Source organism: Hevea brasiliensis, chromosome 10 (genome assembly GCF_030052815.1).
Source record: "Hevea brasiliensis isolate MT/VB/25A 57/8 chromosome 10, ASM3005281v1, whole genome shotgun sequence".
Taxonomy (NCBI): domain Eukaryota; kingdom Viridiplantae; phylum Streptophyta; class Magnoliopsida; order Malpighiales; family Euphorbiaceae; genus Hevea; species Hevea brasiliensis.
Genome location: NC_079502.1, coordinates 7,567,645 through 7,591,334, shown reverse-complemented (window position 1 = coordinate 7,591,334; position 23,690 = coordinate 7,567,645). Strand labels below are relative to the sequence as shown.

Genomic DNA, 23,690 nt, shown 5'->3' with positions numbered 1-23,690 from the left:
TGTCTTTATAGCACGTACACTCATTTTTCTGTATATCGTAAAATTTCGTAATTAAATCAACAAGCCGTCTTAGCTCAGCCGGTAGAGCGCATGGCTTTTAACCATGTGGTCGTGGGTTCGATTCCCACAGACGGCGTGAATATTATTTTATTTAAAAATATTTACATATAAACATAGATTTACACTGAAATGCTATGAATTAAAAAATTAAACTATTATTAATTAATGATAATAGTATGCATACATTCAGTAAAATTAATAAATTTTATTTAACATATATTAATTATTATTAATTAATAATAAAAATATAGCTGAAAAAATGGAAAACATACATTAAAATTATGGAGGATCACTTTATCATTAGAAATTGGTGTGCCACTTGGCACAAACATAACTACAAAGTGTGTTATTTGGCATTACTTGGCACACTCTACAGATTACACACGGCAGCTTCTTACTAACATAATTTAAATACCAGAGTTTGCTGAATTGAGCTATAGAGATGTGTCAACACTGGAGCTGTTGAACTTGAATGTTTCCCCAAGCTGATAGTTTCATGCTTTTAGTACTGGTAATAGCTGTGGCCCGTAGAGAGGTGTCAACAAGCAGCATTAGCACTTCCATCTTCTATTACTTATGACGGGCAGTAATAGCTATTTACAAATTTTCTTAGTTGCAGAAATGTAGTTGCAGCAGTATGAGATGATGAGATATCAATTTATAGGAATCAGTTCTTTTATTCAGAAATATGTATTTTCTTCAATTTCTCAGTCATCTTCTTTGCCGCCTCTTCTATCTTTGCTCTATCAGCTCCCCCACTTCCAGCATACTTAGCCTTGAAAACTTTCACCTCATCGTCTGTCTACACAACCAAATGTAAATGAATGCATAGATTAGCAATTGTCAACCTAACTGCTAAGTGCCGACAGGTATGCTACAAAAAGAAGAAACTGATATGGCATTGTTACCAATTTCTTAAATAATGGATATGGCTTCTCAATTTTTTGACCAGCAGGAATAAGTTCCCAAGGTTTTTGTACCCTCTCAAGATCTTTTTCTTCCCAAAGTGAAAATGTTGTTTCAGGAGGCAGCTTAAGCAGCTTGAACACCTTTAGTCTCACACGAAAACAGAAATATCTTGTGAAACATTGGATAAATTTATCACAATCTAAGATTGTCCATAATGCAGGCCTTAATTCATACCTTAACAGAAAATGATGGCATGAAAGGTTCTAACAAACATGCAAGAAGATAAACCAGCCCCACTGAAGTTTTCACAATAATAGAGCAGGAAGCTTGATCTTCCTCGTACATCCTAAAATATTGGCTCTCCTACATGCCATGTTTAAGATTTCAGCAAGTGATTTAAAGATGGCCAGAACAATCAGTAATTATATCAATGAAACATATAAAGCTTTTACAAGCTTACTTGCAGATATGCATTTCCTTCACCAGAAATGTTCATTGCACATTTCAATCCTTGTTTTAGCTTAACCTACATGACCTCAGAGCACATATGTTTATTTCGTTGGTAAAAGAATCTAGCACAGAATAGTGAAGTCACAGAACAGTGAATGAAACCACCTGCTCCATGGATTTTACATATTGGTCCACCTGGTTACCAACTTTTTCTGCCAATGCTACTGTCAAGGCATGTGAATCTGCCCCTGGAGCATCAGGAATGACAGCTTCATATCCTTTTCCTGCAGAAAATTATAATTCAAACATTTAGTGATAAACAACAGAAGAAAGTAAAGAATCAAATACTGAAGGAAATAAAGATGTTAAGTCCAAACAGCACTATCCTTCGGTAATACTATAGCTATACCAAAGGATAATGTAGCCAAACCCAAGTATAACACAAACGCATGCTCTGACGATATGTGATCTGTCCATAGAAATAGGAAAAGACAGCTAGGGGGCCAGCTATACTGGCTTCTGGATTCTTCTAGAAACCAAGCACTGGTGTAGGGAGCAAATAAAAGTAAATATATAAGATGGACAGGGTTCCCAGGTAAGATTATTCTTTCTAATTTCCATTCTCTCCTAGCTATGAGCCCTGTGACTCACTTTACCATCCAAGTGTGAATGCCAGAGACACTTCCAGTGTCACACTAACTCTTCCTCTTCTCTGCAGGGTTCAGATCAGAAGTCTGGGACACATCAAAAGATTTACAAGCCAAAAGATACTCAATGAGGTCTCTATTGTGTGCCAATGCCTAAAAGAAACTGAAGAACTAGAGAGGCATGAGTAAAAACATAGAACATAAATTATTAAACCTTAAAATCCCATTAAACTTGCTAACAAAGTAATGCTAGATAAAAAATGTCCTATTCATTCCCATGTAGAATCTAATAAACTTAGAGAGATCTTGCAACATACATAAGAAATGTTGAAGCATGTTTCTTGACATTTTTTTTTTTTTGAGTTAGCGAATGGGGGAGTGGGGACTCGAACCTAGGTTTGCCAGGTGACAATTATACCTTTTCATGTAGCCAGCAAACTCTTGAAAAGGTACTCAAGAACTTGATTGTTGCAAGAAGCTACTAACCTGAAGTGTTGGCAATGAAGCTCAATACTCGATGTATAAAATTGCCTAAATTATTTATCAACTCAGTATTTAACTTTGCTTGAAAGTCCTCCCATGTAAATATTGTGTCTGAGACCTGAGGAAAATAAATCTGTCAACATTTTCAAGCAACAAATCCAAATGTTGGAGTAAAAAAATTAAAACCCACCTCTGGCCTGTTTGCCAGCAAATAATATCGCCAGACTTCAGAAGGCTGCTCTGTATCTTTTGCATCATTGCCAAAAACTCCTACACCCTTGCTCTTGGAGAACTTTCCTGCAGCATCATGCAATATAAATATCAAAAGCTTTGAAGAATCAAAGCATCATGGTTTCATTTAAAAGGAACATTCCCTGCATATCACTGCCATGAGCTAACATTATAGGAATAGTTTATGCAAAGCCAGCCACTTCTGCACAGGAAAGGAATACCTGATTCATAATTTAAATATTCCGTAACACTAATGCTTTTCATCAAAGTCCAGTTTTCCCCAGTACCGATAAGCGTAGATGGAAACATGACCTGGAAAATATATCAAGCAGCAAGACACAAATTTGACCTCAATTGTTTGCATAGAAACCAAATAAACCCATAAGCATGCCAATTTTACAGTCTCATGAAAATTCATTCTGAACCAGTTTCATACCAACATTTTAAATTCTAACTATGTCTAAAATAAATGAACAAATCAATTAACAATAGCTAGATTAATAAGAGAACAAGGAAAAAAAAATCTGCATGTAACATGAAATGAATTCAGGAATGTATGCAATATATTCTTACAGTATGGAATGGCACATTATCCTTGCCCATAAACTGATACAGCTCCACAAGTTCAGGGTTCTTCCACCACTTTTCCCAGTCAGGTGAATAGCATGCAGTAATAGATACATATCCAATAGGTGCATCAAACCAAACATAGAAGACCTGAAAACCATATGATTGGAGAAAAAAAATGACCAATTTGAAAAAAAAAAATAATGAATTTGACGTGGTGCAGAAAATTAGAAAAATATACTGCTATACTATAAGAGAGTCAATTCTAGTGTAAACAAGACAACCTTATCCTTGAATTTTTCAAGTGGAATAGGAACCCCCCACTTCAGATCCCTAGTAATGCAGCGAGGTTTAAGTCCATCTCTAAGCCATGCATATGTAGCTTGAATAGCATTTTGGCTCCAAGATCCTATAACTGAAGTCTCATCAATATAGTTTTGCAATTTATCCTTCAGTAATGGGAGCTCTAGAAACAAGTGGTCAGTGTCACGAATCCTTGGAGTTGTCTGACATAACTGTTGACAAGACAAGAATCAGGAAAAAAGAATAATGGAGAGGAGAGAGAGAACACTATTCTTGTATAAGAACAAATATGTTCAAGGTTTCATACTTTGCATCTAGGATCTTTAAGTTCTGTGGGATTTAAAAGTTTTCCACACTTTTCACATTGATCCCCACGTGCAGAAGCATAATCACAACCCAGTGTTGGGCAGGTACCTTCCACAAACCGGTCTGCTAAGAAACGCTCGCATGTATCGCAGTAAAGCTGCATAATTATTGGACTTCAAGTTCATAGTAGAATACAGTGAAACTGAAGGACATACAGCAACACATGATGAAACTTCTGCTGCTGTGACATTAAAACACACCTGCTGCATTGTGTTCTCTGAAAGCCAGTTGTTTTCCATCAGCCTCTTGAAAATTGCTTGGCAAATCTCAGTTTGCTGAGGAGTCGATGTGCGCCCAAATTCATCAAAACTTATGTCAAACCAGTCATAGACCTCTTTATGGATTACATGATATCTAAGAAGCAAGAAATGCAAGTTAGAAAATAGAAGTTCTGCAGCTAATTGTCATTATGCAGAAAAAACCACGTGTTACAGTAAGAAAATCAAAATGTGGTAATAACAAAGATTGTCAGAAGATCCACAGTGAGACCAATAGATATTATTATAATCTTTTAGAATTTTAGGTATCAAACAGAATATGATACTTCAGTGAGTCCCATTTTACTATCAAAGTTGTTTCCAGTTACAACTACAGTACCATCTCCCGTTTTACATCCTGTTGCTCCTAAGGTCAGCTGAAAATGTACTGTTTCTAAATCCAAGTGCAACATCTTTCCCAAGCACTGTAGCTCTTGGTAAGTCCACTTAGACAGTCCTGGCTGGGCCAGTTTCAAGCCAGAACCGGTGGTTCAGAACCTGGTTAGGGGATGAAAAGGAACTGGACCGGTTGGCCATGGTTCCAGCCGGTTCTGGTTTGGTTCAATTCTAGTTCTGGTTTTGATGGTTTCAGTTTCAATTAGAAAACATTTTGTTCCAAATGGTGCCTTCTAAAGCCACCACCTATTTTTTGAAAAACAAAAAATCTGATTTGAATCAAGCCAGAACTGATGGTTTGAACCGCCATTTCTGGTTCAGAGCTTGGGAGAGGGACCAAAACCGGCCCCCTATAGCTGGTCCAGTTCTGGTTTAGAGCCTAAACCAGCTCCTGGCCTGGTCTAAGTACAGCTATTTATGTTAAACTCAAAATAATTTTATTATCTCCAAAATGCAGGCATAGCATTCTTTGACACAGGAAAAATTCCCTTCAAATTGAGCATGGGATCATGGGAAGCAAAATTAACAACACTGAAGTCTTTTAAGAAATTTTCAGGAAGATAATTCCTTCAAAAACCAACTGATATGATTCCAAGTTCTCATCTACATACAACCGAAGCCCAGTTTCTTCCATCAAAGGCCTTTTGTGATTGAAGTATAATCATCAGAATCAGAAATAATCATCCACTATAAACTTACCAAGTGCTTACAAGTCACAACTAAACAATTTCCATTTTCTTTCTTTATTTTTTATAATCTAAAATTCCGTAATATCTGTAAAACTTACTTGTCACAGATCTCCTGAGGGGTACAATTTTCCTCCATAGCCTTATTTTCAGTAGCTGTCCCATACTCATCAGTTCCGCATATGTATATAGCATTGTAGCCTCGGAGACGGCAATAACGAGCAAACACATCAGCACTTAAAACACCTGATAACACGAGCAATATTCAATATACAAGAATTACCCTTCACAAATCATAAAACAGAAACAGGGAAGGAGAGAACAAAATAATTACAGCCAATAATATTGCCAAGATGAGGGACGTTATTAACATAAGGCAAGGCGCTTGTGATGAGTATGTTTCTTTTCCCTGGAATAGGAAGCTTCGGCAAATTTTTGCTTCCTTGTTGATCTTCCATGTTAGAGTTTTCAAGTCTTTCAGCAGAGCGGAAGGATAACGATAAAAACAGACCCAGTAAAATGTTGAGGACAAACCAAGGATCTGCAACTACTTAAGAACACAAGCCCTGGAATCCAAACCCAGTAGAATATAGCTTTGTTCGCTTGTCTTAATGGAAGCGTTTTGCGTTTCCTTCACAAAAGTCCCTGCCAATTAGAAAATTGGGTAGTTGAGAGAATTGATTCTTATCCATTTCACAATCACTTTGGAAAAACAGTAGCTGAGCAAGTGGGAAATTGACGTCAACCATCAACACTCAGCAAAGCAGGTACAAGGAATTGTTTTCCATCTTTTAACAAGAAATCATGGAAATTGATTAAGAATTCTCTCACAAAGAAAAAGAAGACCTTTTTTCCTAATAATGATAGAAAATCCAAAATCCCTTTTGAAATCTGTTTCTCTCTATTTTCATTTCTCATTTACTTGACAGGTACCGACGCAGCAAACAAGTGAGGTTTTTTTGCTCCTAATAATTCATAAATGCGGCCACTTTTATGGCCAAATTGCCTCAAACCTCTCCTTTTGCTTGCAAAGACAAAATATAGATTGCCCAAATCCACGCTTTCATGCTCACAACTGGTTTCTCCGCTAACTCGAATTCCGTTGGTCGCCTAATCGCATCATATGCATGCATTGGCGACCTCGTTTCTGCCCGCCACATATTCGACAATTTAACTCAAAGAGGCGTGGACGCATGGAATTCTATGATCATCGTATATTCTCGAATTTATCCTGGAGAAGTTTCAAATCTTTACGATAATATGATAACTGAGGGGGTCAGACCCGATAGCTCCACTTTCACAGTCGCACTAAAGGCCTGTTCAAGCTTGATGGAGCTGGAAGCGGGAGAGGAAATTTGACATCAGGTTATGCATTTTAGATATGGGCGTGATGTGTTTGTTGCGCCATCTGTTTTGAATTTGTACGCTAAGTGCGGGAAAATGGATGAAGCAAAGGTGGTGTTTGATAAAATGTTGAAAAAGGATATTGTGAGTTTGACTACTATGATAGCTGGATTTCTACGAAGCAGGCGGGCATCGGAAGCCATTGATGGTCATAGCAAGATGCAGAAAGAGGGTATTCAAGGAGATGAAGTTGCTATAGCGGGGTTAATTCGGGCTTGTGGTGGTCTTGGTGATTCAAAATTGGTTCTTTCTGTTCATGTGCATATGGTTAGGAGAGAGAAGGCCCTGGACAATGTCCTTCTTGAAGCTAGCATTGTTGATATGTACGCTAAAGATGAGCAATTGGAGCTCGCTTCACGTGTCTTCAGGGAAAATACCACGTAAGAATGTTATTTCTTGGGGAGCATTGATTTCTGGCTTCGCTCAAAATGGTTTTGTAGGAATCGCCCTTGCATTGTTGGTCGAGATGCAGAGTTTTGGGTTCAAACCAGATACTGGTTCTCTTATCAATGCGCTTTTGGCATGTTCACAAGTGGGATATTTGAAATGGGGGAAATCTCTACATGGATATATTGTTAGAAGGCAGTTTGAGCAAGTTTCAGTCACTGCATTGATCAACATGTATGCAAAATGTGGAGCACTTTCTTATGCACGTACCTTATTTGATCAAATAGATTGTAGGGACATATTGTGGAATGCAATGATTGCCAGCTATGGAATCCATGGAGAGGGGAAGGAAGCTCTCTCACTATTCCTTCAGATGAGAGAAACAAAAACTTAAATCCACATGCAACTTTCGCTTCTCTTCTCTCAGCTTTTAGCCACTAAGGACTAGTAAAAGAAGGCGAACACTGGTTTCATTTCATGGTTAATGAATCTAAGATTCAGCCGGATAAGAAGCATTATGCTTGTATGGTTGATCTTTTGAGCCGAACAGACTAGTGGAAGATGCTTATCAGCTAATAGAATCAATGCACATTGAACTGGGGCTTGCCATTTGGGCTACTCTTTTGTCAGGTTGCCATAATTATAGAAAATTATTGATTGGAGAGGTGGCAGCAAAGAAGATTCTTCAGTCAAATCCGGATGACTTGGGAATTTATGTTTTGGTTTCTAACTTCTTTTCCATGGCCAAGAAGTGAGATGAAGCAGCTGTTTTGAGGAAGTTCATGAAAAACACAGGAATGAGGAAAGTGCCTGGTTATAGTGCAGTAGAAGAGAATGGGAAGCACCAAGCTTTTCTAATGAAAGACAAGAGCCATTATCAATATGAATACAGCTTGCAAATATTGGGTATTCTGAATGATGAGATGAGAGCTATCAGAAGTGTCCCAGAAACTGGGTTGGTGCATCATAACATTGAAGAAGATTGAAGACATTTTTTTGTGCAATCACTTTGAGATCCTTGTAGCAGAAAGCCCAAATTTCCAATCACATGATCGGACGCTTCTTATGGAGCTTTGGACATTATATCCCCGTCCTTGAACCCTAGCAGGTTCTAGCAGTTCCTGATTTAGTTCTACATGCATATGTTGTCAATAAGATATTTGACACTGTTGATCTCCAAATCTGCCTCCCATGTTACAGGAGTCTGCTGAGGACAGTGGATACCTTTGGAACTGGAAAACTCGGTCACAGCCAGATGTTCGTTCATTTGAGTGGAACTTTTATGTGGGTGGAGAAAGAAAGCAAAGCCTGGGAAATGAAAATAAGTCCATGCAAATGAAAGGCATTTACTTCTTCACTGCCATGCGATATGGGCCAGCTTTCCATCTGAAAACTGAGGCTTTGATGTTTGTCCTGGAATTATCTTGCTGTCTGACACTGATCAAGAATATGTAGCCAGGTAGACCGTGGAGACAGATTGATGTGCCTGCTGGTTCTGTATCCCCATTCAAAACCTGTAGGATGTGGTAGAATAGATTGCTGTGAGTTGGGCTTGAAGGAGCGTTGTTTCCAATTATCTGGTAATTATAGCTTTGTGTAATCCCAAGTTGTAGAATAGATTTTTCGGGATTTTCTTGTTCTCTTGATAACTAGGGCTGCACAACATAGGTACAAAGTGGTTTCTTTTTTTTCTGTTGAATTATTGGGTATTACATGGGGACTTCCACTATAAAGGAAAAAAATTTGGTCATCTGCTTCACTTTTTTCCATGGCTTTGCTAGCCAAAGTCCACTGTTTGTAATTGCAGACACTTGGGCACACTAACAAAAAAAACAAACAGGTGCACAGAAAGAAAGAGGAAGCATGATACATTTATGAATAGTTCCAACTATCTCTTACCCGTTTCAAAAATATGAATGCCATCAACGATCTAAATTACATAACCATATCAGCTGGAGAAAAGTAAATGGCAAGAAAAGTCCCTATGAACAATAGAAAACAAAGATGGCAGAACCAAAGATTCTAGATTGAAGAATTACAAAATTTCTGATCTTGGTCAATCGAAGCCATGCTAATGCCGCCTTATACCCAATTAAGATGCATCGATTAAAGGCCATTTCCACGAAATGGGGATGTTTTCTGCAAAACCACCAGTGAACAAAATACCTCATAAAACCCGAATTACTTTTTCAAAATTTCCTCAGCTCTTGTATCCCAGACCTTGAGCCTGAAGATTTTGGTTGTCTTCTAACAAACGGTCATATTCTAGTAATAGGTCAGCAGATTGTTTCTGAAGGGAAACAACATGGGCTTCGGCAGTTTCAATCTGCTTGTCTTTCTCCTCATTTTCCGACTTCAGGTTTTTCAAATTCTCTGATAGATTAGAAATTTGTTCCTTTAGTACTTTTATTTCCTTGGAAGCTGTCTCTTCCTTCCCTTTAAGCTCCGTTTTTTCTTTCTGAAGCCTTTCAACTTCCTCTTTTGAAGATCCAATGCTGCTTCTCAACTCAATAAGTTTTGAAAGATAGTGGTGCATACGATCAATTATGAAGCCAAGAAATAGTGTAAAACCTGCAAGATCAAGTTCAAGATTTTAGGGATGATGGGCTTAACTAAAAGATAGAGTGGTGAAGAGGGGGACGGTTTATGAATAATTAGTTGCTGACAATGGAGTTGGCTTGAATGTGCTCAATCATAAACATTGTTATATTATCAGCCTGAAGTGAAGTACCTCACTTAAGTTTGATTTATATCAGATTCGCAGATAACCAAATGCTCCCAAGTTGATCATGGAATGCATGTGATCAACTAAAAACTCCATTGTTTATATGATACAAGCAGGCAAGCAGCCTACCCTTGAGGTATGCTTCATGCCATAATTGGTAAGATCAGAATAACAGAAAAGCTCGTATTGAAGGAGAACATCAACCAAAAGCCCATGATGAATGACTAATAAGATATATATATATATATATATATTTTTTTTTTCACAGTCAGGGATGTCCTCAAGCTGGCTTACTAATACAAAATTTTAATATGCCAAATATATGGCTAAAAAAGAGAGGCATGCCTTATCACCCATTCATGTAGAGACAATGGTGTAAATAAGGTAAAACAAACAGGTTTATTTTCCCTGGGTTAGGGGAGTTTAAATTTAAAATATCTATCAGATAACACAATATATGTTTTATTTCATTACTAACAGCTATAAAACTAAAAGGATTAAAGTCCACAATTTCCCTTTCTGCAACAAATAACAAAGCATAAATTACATAAACCTAGAGTGTACTCAACATTTGGAAGCACAGAAGGATTTTTATACAGCTATCCTTCCCTCTTATATTTGTGTTTTTACAAAAATAAAAATAACAACAACTAAACCTTAATCCCAAATTAGTTGAGGTCCGCTATTCGGCTCTATTTGAGACAAAAAATCCTCATCAATATTCAAAAATTATAAATCCTTTGATACTACTTCTCTCCACATCATTTTAAGTCTCCCCTTTCCCTTCTCACTTTTTTGAATTAATTCATCACATTTCCAAATTGAGGCATTCGATGCTCGACATTGGACATGACCAAACATTTTAATCGATAATCTCTCATTTTATCTCTAATGTGTATTATATGTACTCTCTAGCTAATGTAGCCATTCCTAATATTATCTATTATTATAATACATGACATCCATCTTAATATTCGCATTTCAGCCACACTCATGTTGTACATATGTTGGATCTTTATATGCTAACATTCATTCCCACGCAGTATAGCTAACTTGACCATAGTTTTATGGAACTTACTTTTCACTTTATCGGGCTTCCTATGGTTGCATAGCATGCTCATCACACTCCTTCATTTCATCCATCCTATTTTGATCCTAGAAGTTACAACCTTAACTATTACTTTATTCTTATGGATGATAAAATCTAAATACTTGAATTGGTTGTATTTTGGTATCAAAATTCTATTCAATTGAACCTCCATTCCATTCCTTCTATGAGAGTTTAAACTCACAATTTATATATTCTATCATAATTCTACTTAGGCTAAAACCCTTATTCTCAAGAGTCCTTCTCCACACCTACAATTTTTATTTAACTTTTTCAATGGTTTCATCCACAAAGATTACATCATTTGCAAGTAACATGCACCATGAGACATCATTTTGAATATTCATTCATAACTAAGGTAAACAAGTACGGACTTAAAGCTAATCCTTGATGTAAACCCATTGTTATGGAAAATCATTTGTATCCTTTCCCATTTTTCTTACACTTGTAACCACCCCCATAATTTCTTCTCTATTACTCACCAAAGAACTTCACTCGTTACTCTATCATATACCTTTTCTAGGTCAATGAATACCATGTATAGATTCTTTTTCTTCTCCTTATAAATTTTCATCAATCTTGTTAACAAAAAGATAGGCTTTATTGTAAATCTATGAAGCATAAAGCCAAACTTGTTCTCTGATATCTTAGTAGTGTCCCTAAGTTTGCATTCAATCACTCTTTTCCATAACTTCATTGTGTGACTCATCAATTCAATGCCTCGATAGTTTATATAACTTTGGATGTCTCCTGTATTTGTGTTTTTACCTCGCCAAATAAAAAAAGTGTGAAATCCTACTGATTTTTCTCCTTTTCAAATAAAAAAATTAAATGGCATTTTTCATCGAAGAAGAACAGAGGATACTTAGAATAGGCTACTTCATCCCTATTATAATTTCAAAGTTGGTCAATATCACCAAAGACCAAAGTGGGTTAAACCATTATGGGGCAAAGTTCAATTATTTCTTTGCACACTCCATCGACAGAAAATTCATCAAAAAACAAAAAGCATTTATGCCAACAAAAAGAATTTAGTTACAGCTATGAAATAACTTAAAATTATATAAATGATCAAAGGCAAATGATATATCTAGTAAGTGAATTTAAGGCTACTGGAAAGCAATGACCGATGCAGAAATTCAATTGACGGGATTAAAATATATAATTTATAAAAATAACATATAAGAAATAAATATAAGTCGACGAGAGAGTTCTTACAAAAAGTTAATAAGTTGTTACAATTAAATTACAAAAAATTAAGGGTATTCCTAATTCCACATTTGCCAATCAAATTTCTCAACCAAACAATAGAGGTCCTGTTTTTAAGGCTAATGGTAAAATTACTGTTGAATTACGAAATTAAATGATAAAGAAGCCCGTGACCGAAAAAAAGAAACGACAGAGTACACATAAGGCCACAACTTTCTCAACATCTAAGTAAAACAAGCAACGATTAGGGTTCTTGTATCAGTTACAAGTGAAATGTAAAACCTATATCAGTTTTTTTTTTTGTAAAATCTATATCTGATTCAAGGACAAATCCATCTATCTAATAGTAAAAAAACTGAATAAAGTGAACCTTTGATGCTAAAGATTTACCATCTAGTGTTCAAAATAGGAGAAGAAATGCCAATATTAAGAAAGATGAGGAACTGCCACACAATTCACAGTCATATAAGGTCAAAAGATAAAACTGATGAGTTCATAATGAAGAGGCTTAATGCCAATTGGCAAAATCATTTATTGAACAGAGAATTTTTCAGTTTGACTAAAATAAAGACCAGTCTGTGATATCAAAATAACATAATGCACCAGATCATGAACCACACGCTACAGTCTACAGATGGTGCACAAAAAAAAAATTGAGAGTTCATGAATTGACTAATATATCCGTGAAAATTTTTTAAATTCTAGGGGGCCCCAGTGCCCCCCTTGGCCCCTCGCTGGATCTCTCTCCGCTAAAAAGCATGGTAACTCTTCTAAAAGAATGGTTGCCGAATGCCAATACGAGATGGAAAAATTTTAATTTCTCCAAGCAAAAAACAGAGTGAAACTTGGTGGGTAATCATAAAAATACTATTGGAGAACATACTCTCTCTCCATGAAAGTCATTTTATGCTTGCCAATTTCCGTACATATCTAATCTCTCCAGAATCTCACAGATTCTAGTTGATTTGAAATGTCGTCTATGATTCTCATCTCAAATTTCAGCACCACAAAGATCAATACACGCCCCTGAAGAAGCCTTTAGCCATTTGAGTTTGGCCATGGCCCTACATCTAAAGACATAATTAGACAAAGAAGCATATCCAACAGGTCATGCAGACTGGACTCACATTCATTCTAACCTATTTCTCAGTAACTTAACTCCCAGCAGCAATTTCCACGTCCTAGCCTCATACGTAATAGGATATAATCAAAGGTTCTGTCTACTAAAAAATTATCATCTTTAATTTGCTAAACCTCAAACTCCTAATGTCAATGAAGCTCGTATATTGTATATTTTGCTCTGATTATTTAGTTTTCTTCGTTTGTGTCAATGGTATATAGTTCAGTAATAAATAATGTGCATACTCAACATCAATAAAGTTCAATTACCCAATAAGCTAAATTGGAAAGCACAATCTTGTCCATATAAAGCAATACTACAAGCATCATAATAAAGTAAATGAAGAACAGTAAATAAACCAGTAAACTAAGGTAGAAAAGAATAAAACCATACCCATGAGTGATGCCTCTAGCAAGTGGGTTCTCCATAGAACCTGATCCATGGGTGACATGGTGCCAAGCTTTGCACCCTTGTTTTGGATCTTAATAATACTCATAAGGCTTGAAAGGAGAATCACAGACATAGTACCAGCAATGGTCTTGACCGTAGCTGGACCCTTTCCCATCTTCAGCTGATCCAAACTCTTTATCACTAACTCTCTCAAGGGACCAATCTTTACCAGTAATAAGAATGCCACAACTCCCTCAGCAAAGAGAACTAAGAATAACAACTGAATCATCTCTGCTTCAACAAACAATGCCCAACCACAGAGCTAGCTCTATTTTCAGGAAAAAAAAAAAGAAGAGAGAGAGGGGGGAGTGGGTGCTGGAAGCCTACAGATCCATAGATTCAGGCAGAAATCAAAATGAAGCTATTTGCACTGAAACCTAATTGTTCTTTACGTAAGAGTAGAAACAACTGGAACAACTTTGCTTAATAGCACCAGAAAAATCCAGAACAAACTGTGGATATGAACTTTTTATAAGAAAAAAAAAAAAAAAGAAACCTGCTTCACAAAATCAGGTTTAATCTTCAAAAGAAGAGGTACCAAGTTTACAGATTTGTGCAATTAGCTCAGTTAAGCAAAAAGATGGAAACTTTTCACAAGCTTCTTTTGCTCCCAGAAAACTAAAAACTTAATGCGTGGGGTTTAGGGATAATTAGGTGAATTAGCATATAAATTTGCTTTTTGGCAGCCCAAATGGGTATCCGTCAAAAGGGTAAAATATCCAATGAGAGTGGAGAAAAAAGGCATTAGGAGGTGAAAAAGGACAGCAGCAATTAGACCCAGAAGCAGAGACGCTCATGTGAGGCTGACTGCATGTTAAGGGAGTGTTTGGTAATGGGTAAGGTGATGATAGTAAGCTTTTAAACCTGGAAGAGTGGTCGCTGTGGTCTCAAAAACTGGCTGGGTGTAGCTGACAACTAGCGACCAGGCACACCTCCCTATCTTCACTCTCCCCATGCCCCGATTTTTGTCTCGAAGCCTGTAATACTACTAAATCATTCGCCCGTAAATTATGCAAATTTTAAAAATTTTCAAATTATTGTATAAAATTAAAAAATATCATTTTATTTTTAATTATTTATATTGATTAATTTTTCATAATTATTATTAAAAAATATTAATTAAAATGTTAAAAAATAATGAATAATACTTTATTGATATTAAAAAAACATTATGCTATTTTTTGCCGTCGAATCAAAGCTGCAAATACTAGTTTTTGAGAATCTACCTGGTGGATCATTGGCCCATTACCTTTTATGGTATATTTGTGAATCCATAAGAATCCTGCATTAGTTAAATGTTTTCTGTGCCTGAGAATTTACCATTTTATCTTCAAACTGTCAAAAAGTTTCTTTAAGTTGGGTTCGTAGACTGAAAATTGCTGTTGATGCTGCCGAGGACATGAATGCCAAAGGTCTGTGACTTTGGCCTTTCTAAACAAGTGATGCAACCATATTCAAGTCATGTGACTATAGTCGTTAAGGGCACTACAGGCTATCATGATAGCCAGTTATCTTATTCTTACCCTCTACTAGTTCTTGACAGATGAAAACTCAAAGTGCCCTAATGTTGTAGAGGTTTTGGCAGAGCTGAAAGAAGCCTTCAATGTTCAGGTCTCATATCTTGCAGCTTGAGACATGTGAATCGCTTTCTAGATCAATACAAATGAGAAATATTAGCAGTCCTTGTGAAAGTTTGTTCTTTTTGGCGTATTTGGAGAAAGGAGCTTTTTATGGATGATATCAAGTAAGTTATTTAGCAGAAGGCCATTTCAGAGTATTTATACAAGTACATGTCTCTGTTCGGTCAATGGCAAGAAAAGAAAATTTTTGTTTTATCCAAGATGAGTCCTCTTAAGAGATTACTCATCAAGTTTTTAACCTCCCAAGCTATAACTGTGGTGGTGGTTGCAAGCTTCCAAACAGTAATCCTCTTTTCTTCTTTCTTTCTTTCTTTCTTTCAGGATGACAACGCCTAGTTTGATGGTTTGAGGAACAGAAAGAGCAAGAATCTCGTTGATGGAAAGAAAACTCTGCTACCGTTGATAAATAAGTGCTCCAATGGACACTCAAATCGACTGCTTGTTATGCACATTATTTGCTACATATGCCCTGATGTAATTCGAAAGAAACTTTAGGTGATAATGCTAATGAGGACCATTGATTAGCTGCCTTAATTTTGAAGTATCCAAACAAGGGGCAAACAAGAATGCGTTAAATTGCCTAAGAAATCACCTTCTCGCAGACATATATCATGAGGTTGCATTAGGCCTCATGAAGTTGGATCAAAGGAATTGGATTTGAGGGCTCAAGAAAGGGCCAGAACACATCAAACAAGTTAAGCTAGTAGGAAAATTCAGGTGTAGCTGCCATTATTAGCTAAATGGTATTGGAGGAGTGCCTAAAATAACCACCACCCACCCATACGTTATACAGACAAGCATTGGCATACTATTGGTGCTTCTGATATCATTTTGACAAACCCTACTCGCAGATGCTGAAGTGCATTTGTATCACGTGCAACCCAACAAGCCATAATTGTTCTTGCCACAGTGAATCTTCAATATTACATTGATAATCCTTTTCTAGAGCTAATAAATTAAATAAATATAAATCATTCTTCCTGAAGAAAAATACAGAAGGTAATTTTATATCTAGCATACAAAGAAAAAGTTAAAAATAGAAAACTACAAGATGGTTTTCAACAGACATTGCAAAACCATTCAGTATACCATTGGCTGTAGTAAGGGTGCACTCGTAAATTCCATAGCTTCTACACTTACCAAGTTTCAGAGTATTGGGTTGACCAAGAAATTACTACGTAGAGCGGCGGCGTCTAACGTAAAGGAATAATGCTGTCAAAGCAGCCACAGCATATGGAAATATGGTCCAAATGCCCTGCATAATTTTACCAATTAGATACCAGCATTATAAAAATAAGATATGATGCAAAGAACTTTGCTTACCACTACTGTGGCAACAGTGGCAAGGGCAACCACCGGGCGTTCCCTCAATAGAAATCCAATACCTAGCTGAGCTTGACAAACAAGAAACAGGCAGCATTAGCAATGCACCTGGCTGCTGTTAGGACTTAGCCTATTGGAATTATCCGAGAAAAACAAGACCACAACTAAAGAAAATAAATATTCCAACTATTTGATTAGCTAGGTCAGAACTCGTCAAACCATTGAAATCCTGTCATCTTAAGTGCAATAAAATAGGTTAAACCAAAGATTCAAGCAGGACAATTATGCTGCCTGCATAAAACCATGATAAATGTAAAGACATTTTTATGCAAATAAGGAAATGAATTTAGGAACTATCCCTATATAATTACTAATATATGATATTTAGGGTTTTCTTAAGCATTAGTATTTAAGAGGTCATCTGGAGTTTTTGTATTTTTTTTTTAAGAATAAAAAATATTTTAAGTATTTTATGCCAATTTGCAATTATATCCTGAATTACAAAATAGCAAATTGTAGCCATAGTAGCTATTCATAACTAACAAAAAAATTAAGTAACAATTAGCTTTTTCTTTGTTCAGGTCATATTGTTAATCGATATATAGTTCCAGACTTTTTAGGTGATCAGTCCTACATATTATTAGTATTTTAGGAATTCTTTTTATACCTATTACATTTATGTTTTCCTATCCATAATGCCATAGTGCTTGTATCTACCTAACTGGACATTACCACATTGGAACTAGAGGTTATTCATGTTTGATTGACAATAAACAGAGAATTCAGAGATTAGCTCTCATGGTGCATATCAAGCTTGCCATAAATTTTTGTCTTCTATATCTGAGATAAAACAATACATATGATACACATTGTATGTGAATGCTGACTGTCTCTAGTGCTTTAAATAGAGTAATCTTTATCGTTTGAACTTTGGAGGTTGTTAGATAGAAATCAGACAATTAAAGACTATATTTTATAAAGATACATGCAAAACGATTTATACATGCAACACTATAGAAACAGCATGTTTTTCTATGGAAATAGGCATACCTGTAGTGGAAGGGTGATCAAGCCACCACAGCAAACTCCAGCAAAGAAAAACTCCGGAGATATACCCTGCATTTAGATAACAGATCATGGTGACCAATAAAACATGTTTGAAATGTGAATATGATGAATAAACCTCATTTCATAGCAAGAATGTCCATTTGAGACAGGATAAATGTTGCAGGTGAATCATCATGATCATCAGACAATATTTTTATTATATATTTTGTAAAACATATCTTTCAATGGTTCAGTGCCTTTGAGAGGATTTATTTATAAACAAAAACTCAATTAAATATTAAGCACATCATTAGGTAGGATTACATAGATCTTATGACCTATGGAATAATAGCAGCATACCATGTTCTTGAGAAACATGAACAGCATGTGAACGCAGCACCTCCAACAGTGGTAATTCACTCATTATAGCATCCAAAGAGTATCTAGAGTAGCTTCTAGTGTATTAAGAATTAATTGCTTCCCTTTTCCCTTCATTTGGCATGCATCTTGCTAGGAAAGAATTAAAATAGGTGTGCTCAATGCAAGAAAACATAATATGAACCGAAAACATAATAGTGGCTTTAAATTTGGCTGTCATCATGCTTGCTCATAAATCACTAAAGTAAGCAGTACTCCAATGAAGCAAATGTCAAAAAGCCAAGCTCAGCCATATTAAAAGAACAGAGAACCATAGATGAAAAAAATTAAGAGCATGGGATAAATCAAGAAAATCTATAAACTGAGTCAAAACCAGCAGTCACTCAAGCATAAGGAATATTATTAATTTAATAGTGGTAAGAGAATGAAAACCAATTTCCCAAGCGCAGTCTTTATACAAATGATGACCACTAACCAGCGTCCCTGCTAGGAAAGCTGTAGGATTTCTTACTCCAAGTGAAAACCGCTCCACTGCAAGCCACAATACAATGAAGGATAAGGAAAATAAATATGAAGTACAGATTGTACAATCATGCATACACAATAATATTGATAAAACATTCAAATCAGTTTCCAATCATCAAAAGCATTCCACCAATTCATGTCTCATTAGTGAATAGCCAAAGGGAAAAAGAAAAGCAGTACCACCCTGTTAAGTTCTTAAATAGAAAGCATCTCAGATGGTACAGGATGATCTAAATCAAAATGGGGAAGAAAAACACAAAGAAAGCCTAAAAAATTCTCTAGATTTAAGAATACAAGTTGTATTGAAAGAAAGAAACAAGAAATAGGTAGGAAATATCGTCTTGAGACTACTAAGATCAAGCACCTGATACAAGGACAAGCACCTTAGGCTGGAGCAAAGATAGTCAGAAGACAGCAGATAGGGCATTGTAAAATAGTGGCTTTCATAGAAGAAATACATGTGGTAGAACCCAAGACAATTGCAAGTATTTCAACAATTCAATGTCATCTTGAAAAGACATGAACTTAGTGAAAATTTACAGCATTACTATGGCTTTCCCCATAAGAAACCGAGTTGTCTATCATACATTATAAACAGTTAACTTCCATTAAAAAGAAAAAACAGGGGGAGAAGAGAGGAGAAAGAGGGGGGTTGCATCCCTAGTGGACTCTCTGCTTTGTGAGGCTATACAGAGTCTTCCCCTCATTGTTTGCAGTAAGCTCTTTCCACAACTTGAACCTATGGCCTTCTGATCAAAAAGAAGCAACCTCACCATTGCACCAACACTCACCCTCCAACCAACTTCTACTGCATGGTCAAATTTTCAATGTACTTCAAAAGCATCCAAATGAAATGATCTAAAAATTATCTGATCAAAGTAACTTTTAGAGGATTGAATAAACAGGGACCATCTGGTGATTGCACTTGCATACACATGCCTGTGCCACTGTCCAAATACAGCAACAGCAGTGTAACAGCCGAATGCCCACAATAAATTTATTTATTGTATAATCATCTAAGAACCACCTAAAATGTCCTTAAAAGATAAATCATTGTAGAATACCATAATCCACATTTGTTAACATTGATAGCAATGAGTATATACATAAATTTCATAATTCATCATTTGATCCTAACATTATTGAGAATACAAATATTTGCAAAATTTGACTGGGCTCTTATAACTCACCAATGCCTGCAAGATTTCCATATTGTTGCACAGTATGTGTAATGCTCGATACCTTCTCTTCACCAATCCCTAGCTATAGCCATCATCAATGTTATCATAACAAATATTTTGAAAACAACAGAAGACAGGCTAGTTGCAAAATGAATTTTTTAAGCTTAATATTAACTAGGTAACATCTGTTCATTAACCAAGAAAAGCATCTAGATGTGATTGAACAGAGAAAACCTTTGAACAAATATCATCAGTTGCCCCGCTTTCCCTGAAAAGCTTCCCAAGGTAGAATGGTATCATATCACTGATACAGACTCCCCTGATGAGTCATATTGCAACATATTCATAACTCACAAGGAAATTATTACCATAACTAGTCAAAATTCAGAGCAGCAGCGTCAAAAAAATTAAAAACAACTAACATATTAGCAAAAATCATAAATCTGGTTTGTTTATATTGAACAGCTACTTCGTTCAATCTAAAATTATTATAATTCTCCATTTGTTGAATTGATGACTAATAATCACTGTGGGATTTATCCTTGTTTTAGCTAAGGCTCAACCCTAAAGGTACTCTAATTGAACCTTGCCTCGAGTGAACTTCAAGGTGCAACAAAGCCTTCTAAAACTTCATTTGGGTGTAGAATTATTGCCACAGAAAAATCCATTTATTGATCCTACAGCAATAGCACGTGATGTACAAAATAAAAAAGTGAAGTTGACACTAACCAGTACACCCAGAATACTGTAGACATTATGTATGGAGCATTTCTGGAGAACGACTCAACAAAAGATTGCCATGTTCCATCCACTGACAGCATCCGCGATAAGGTTATGCCAACCTAAATATCCAAGGAAATCACCAAAAAGCTTAAGTAAGAATTTAAACACTATTTGTACAGAACTCAAAAACCTAACCAAATCTGAAGAGCTAAAGAAAATGCTCGAGTTAGCAAAACAGAAGTACCGGTAGAAAGGACAGACCCAAATATTTAAAGCCTCCTCACTGATGAATAGTCCACAACCAGCAGCCATGAGCAACCAAAAATATATCCACCTTCAATGCAGCAATTTCAGGAGAAACTTAAGAATAGTGCCATTTAACAGAAATTTGTCATACACAGAGAGGCAAGGCCATCTATCTCTCTCCTTTTGAAGACATATATAATTGAACTCAACCTAAATAGTTGCATAACAGCAACATACCCTGGTGCATATTCAGGAAGTATGATTCTGTATCCAAAAGCTTTGAAAGTGAAACCCACAGGGGGCGAAGCAAGGGCAGAAGATGTTGAACTTTCAGCCAGAGATTGAACACCAAAGAATGACCCAACACTAGGCCATTTGAGACCAATTGATGTAATTGTAATTATAGCAGCTACGCCCACAGCAATTGCTAATATTAATAGAAACGAATTTCCCTCAGCACTAAGATTATTTTTCTGATTTCCGATTTTCTCATTGGCACCCTTATTTTGTCCATCCAAACTTTCTTCTGTAACTTCAAAATTGTCAGCATCTTCTCCCTGAAAGCTCCTGACCCTGCTTGTATGACACGAGACACATTGCATATTAATGCCTTGAAAAATTCACTAATTCAAAGAAAACAATTAATCATCATTATATTTCTATAATCAAACACAGACATCAATTTCGAAGTCATGACACAATAGATATATTTTCCTCGCTTTTCTCAGCAACCAAACAATCAAAGTCGCCGAAACAGAAACTGTACCGTTACCTGAGAAGTGATGGTCTAAAGAAGCGAGAAAGCAAAACGTTAGTGGAATGCGGTGGTAAAAGCCTGCAAGGAACATTGAGAGAGCTTGTGTGCTTGAATGGCCGTCTGTAGAAGGAATTAGTTGATGGTTTGGGGAGATTTCTTAAGGAAGCGCCATCGCCATGTGTTAACACCAACACTGGAGCCATTTTTATAGAGCTCCCCTCTGCGTATGCGAGGTTTCTGGCAGGGGCAGCGAAGTGCACTCAACCTCTGCTTCTCTGGCACCTGGACCAGCTTAAGTGGGGCTTCTTTGTTTTGGACGTAAGGAGGATATTGGGTCCATGTGGCCAGGTTGATCAGCAAGAGGATAAAGAAGAAGCATATTCTATAGTGTAAGTGGAGGAATCTATATGGATCCATGAATTATAAATAAACTTAAACATATTAAGTATTAAAATTAAAAAAAAAAACTTTTATCTTGAGAGATGTATTACATTATAAAAATTAATAATTTTAAGTGTTTGGGGTTTCGGTTGTTTTGTAAAAAATAATTTTATATATAAAAATTATTTTACATAAAAATTATTTTTTATAATATATTTTTTATAAAAATATTTTTTATTATTTAATTATAATATTAAATTAATAATAAATATTTATATTATATATATAAATATTTTTAAAAATTTCAATAAAATTGTGAAAGTTTCCGAAGTATCTCTGTTTTAAAAGAAAAAGTCCTAAAAATAACTTGAATGTTTGACTTAATTACTTATTTTTAATTTTTAATTTAAAATATATTTTTTAATTTATAAATTAATTTAAAAATAAATAATGAATTATTTAATAAAATTATTTAAAATTAATTTTTAAATAATTTAAGATATTTGGTTAAAATGTATTTAAAAGTAATTTAATTTATTAAAATGATAAAAAAAAATTTTATTGTGCTATGATTATTAAAGTAAGAATAGTATTGATGTTTTAAAAAATTATTAAGATAATATAATTTTTTGCTTAGTTAAAATATAATTTTAAAATAAATAGATAAGTCATAATTAAGAGATATTTTTTATTCTTATTTTAAATAATTTTTTTAATTTATAAGATAAATCAAATACTAATCTATTTATAATTTTTAGTAGATTTGATTAATTTATAAGTCAAATTAAATACTCTCTTAATTTTCTTTTTAATTAGAAAAATATTTTTTATTAATATTTTTTAAGTATCCCAGATAATGAAAAATAAAAAAATATATATTTTTTTCAAAACAAATAGAACAAATAGAGCCCGAGTCTTTTTAAAGATAGTCAAATAGCCAAAATTATATCATATTTTAAATTGTGTATTTTTTTTCAAATTATTTAATGTGAGTTTTTAAAATTTCACATAAAAATACATCCAATCGTGAAAACATGGGGTCTTTCCTGTAATTCATATGCAAAATCAAATGGCCATCGTTGCCACTATCCTCTTTTTTTTAATATAAAATTTTATAAAATTTAATTTAATTAATTTTTTTTATTGTGAATTTTCATGCTTTAAATGAAATTTTTTAATTTTTTTAATTTAAAATAAAAAATTATTTGAAAAATAAAATAAATATGATTGTATGATAATTTAATTTAATTTTTAATGTATAATGATACTATAACTTGCTAGGAGCCCTTAATTAACCTTAGTACAATAATACTCATGTAATGCAAGATTAAATAACACCATCTATGGCAAATAACAGACCTCAAGCAGTGCCCTTTTTGTATTACTATATTAAGATTTAATTATGGGAACCATAGCAATGGATCTTGTTGCTGGTATTTTTCTGATGCTCAGGATCCTCTTAAGGAGGTAAGTGCAGAGCAAACTTATGCCTCTGTGGAAAGAAATAAGAACATAATACAATTTTAGATTTTCAAGAGAGAGAGAGAGAGAGAGAGAGAGAGAGAGAGAGATTTAGAAGGCCATGTAAAAGTTTATAGAAGAGTTGATATTATTTTCATTCTGAGAATTTTAACCATACAAAGCACTACTTATATAGAAGAGGAGCTAGAGTTCTTATAGCACACCCGTGATTCAAAAGAATCACTTTAATAAAGAGAAAGTGACAACACA

The 23,690-nt window shown here is 35.1% G+C and overlaps 3 protein-coding genes, 1 non-coding gene and 1 pseudogene across 9 annotated transcripts; 2 read left to right on the top strand and 3 right to left on the bottom strand.

The window, feature by feature from the left end:
• Nucleotides 1–63: 63 nt before the first annotated feature.
• TRNAK-UUU (transfer RNA lysine (anticodon UUU)) lies at nucleotides 64–136 on the top strand. Its single transcript has one exon. It is a non-coding gene; the product is annotated as a tRNA-Lys (tRNA).
• A 176-nt stretch (nucleotides 137–312) lies between these two features.
• Nucleotides 313–5,829, bottom strand: LOC110643661 (probable methionine--tRNA ligase). The gene is made up of 14 exons (XM_021796119.2): nucleotides 5,690–5,829; nucleotides 5,457–5,601; nucleotides 4,217–4,370; nucleotides 3,958–4,113; nucleotides 3,632–3,862; nucleotides 3,354–3,497; nucleotides 3,002–3,092; nucleotides 2,740–2,846; nucleotides 2,553–2,667; nucleotides 1,585–1,703; nucleotides 1,430–1,495; nucleotides 1,204–1,332; nucleotides 969–1,109; nucleotides 313–862 (listed from the first exon to the last, which is right to left on the bottom strand). The coding sequence occupies exons 1-14, from the start codon at nucleotides 5,811–5,813 to the stop codon at nucleotides 737–739; spliced, it is 1,848 nt and encodes a 615-aa protein (XP_021651811.2). The 5' UTR covers nucleotides 5,814–5,829; the 3' UTR covers nucleotides 313–736.
• A 505-nt stretch (nucleotides 5,830–6,334) lies between these two features.
• Nucleotides 6,335–8,896, top strand: LOC110643664 (putative pentatricopeptide repeat-containing protein At3g25060, mitochondrial; annotated as a pseudogene).
• A 91-nt stretch (nucleotides 8,897–8,987) lies between these two features.
• Nucleotides 8,988–14,739, bottom strand: LOC110643662 (uncharacterized). Its single transcript, XM_021796120.2, has 2 exons — nucleotides 13,702–14,739; nucleotides 8,988–9,717 (listed from the first exon to the last, which is right to left on the bottom strand). Exons 1-2 carry the CDS (start codon nucleotides 13,985–13,987, stop codon nucleotides 9,347–9,349), a joined length of 657 nt encoding a protein of 218 aa, XP_021651812.1. The 5' UTR covers nucleotides 13,988–14,739; the 3' UTR covers nucleotides 8,988–9,346.
• Nucleotides 14,740–16,250: 1,511 nt separating this feature from the next.
• On the bottom strand, nucleotides 16,251–21,930 carry LOC110643675 (uncharacterized). 6 transcript variants are annotated; one of them, XM_021796133.2, is made up of 10 exons: nucleotides 21,594–21,930; nucleotides 21,059–21,394; nucleotides 20,837–20,909; nucleotides 20,582–20,694; nucleotides 20,087–20,171; nucleotides 19,862–19,934; nucleotides 18,579–18,677; nucleotides 17,772–17,837; nucleotides 16,722–16,792; nucleotides 16,251–16,653 (listed from the first exon to the last, which is right to left on the bottom strand). In XM_021796133.2, the coding sequence occupies exons 1-10, from the start codon at nucleotides 21,779–21,781 to the stop codon at nucleotides 16,573–16,575; spliced, it is 1,185 nt and encodes a 394-aa protein (XP_021651825.2). In that variant the 5' UTR covers nucleotides 21,782–21,930; the 3' UTR covers nucleotides 16,251–16,572. The 6 variants fall into 6 exon arrangements, 3 of the variants coding, with proteins under 3 accessions (XP_021651825.2, XP_021651826.2, XP_021651827.2); XM_021796134.2 differs by having other exon boundaries at nucleotides 16,722–16,787; nucleotides 21,594–21,928; XM_021796135.2 differs by having other exon boundaries at nucleotides 16,722–16,787; nucleotides 18,622–18,677; nucleotides 21,594–21,925.
• Nucleotides 21,931–23,690: the final 1,760 nt, after the last annotated feature.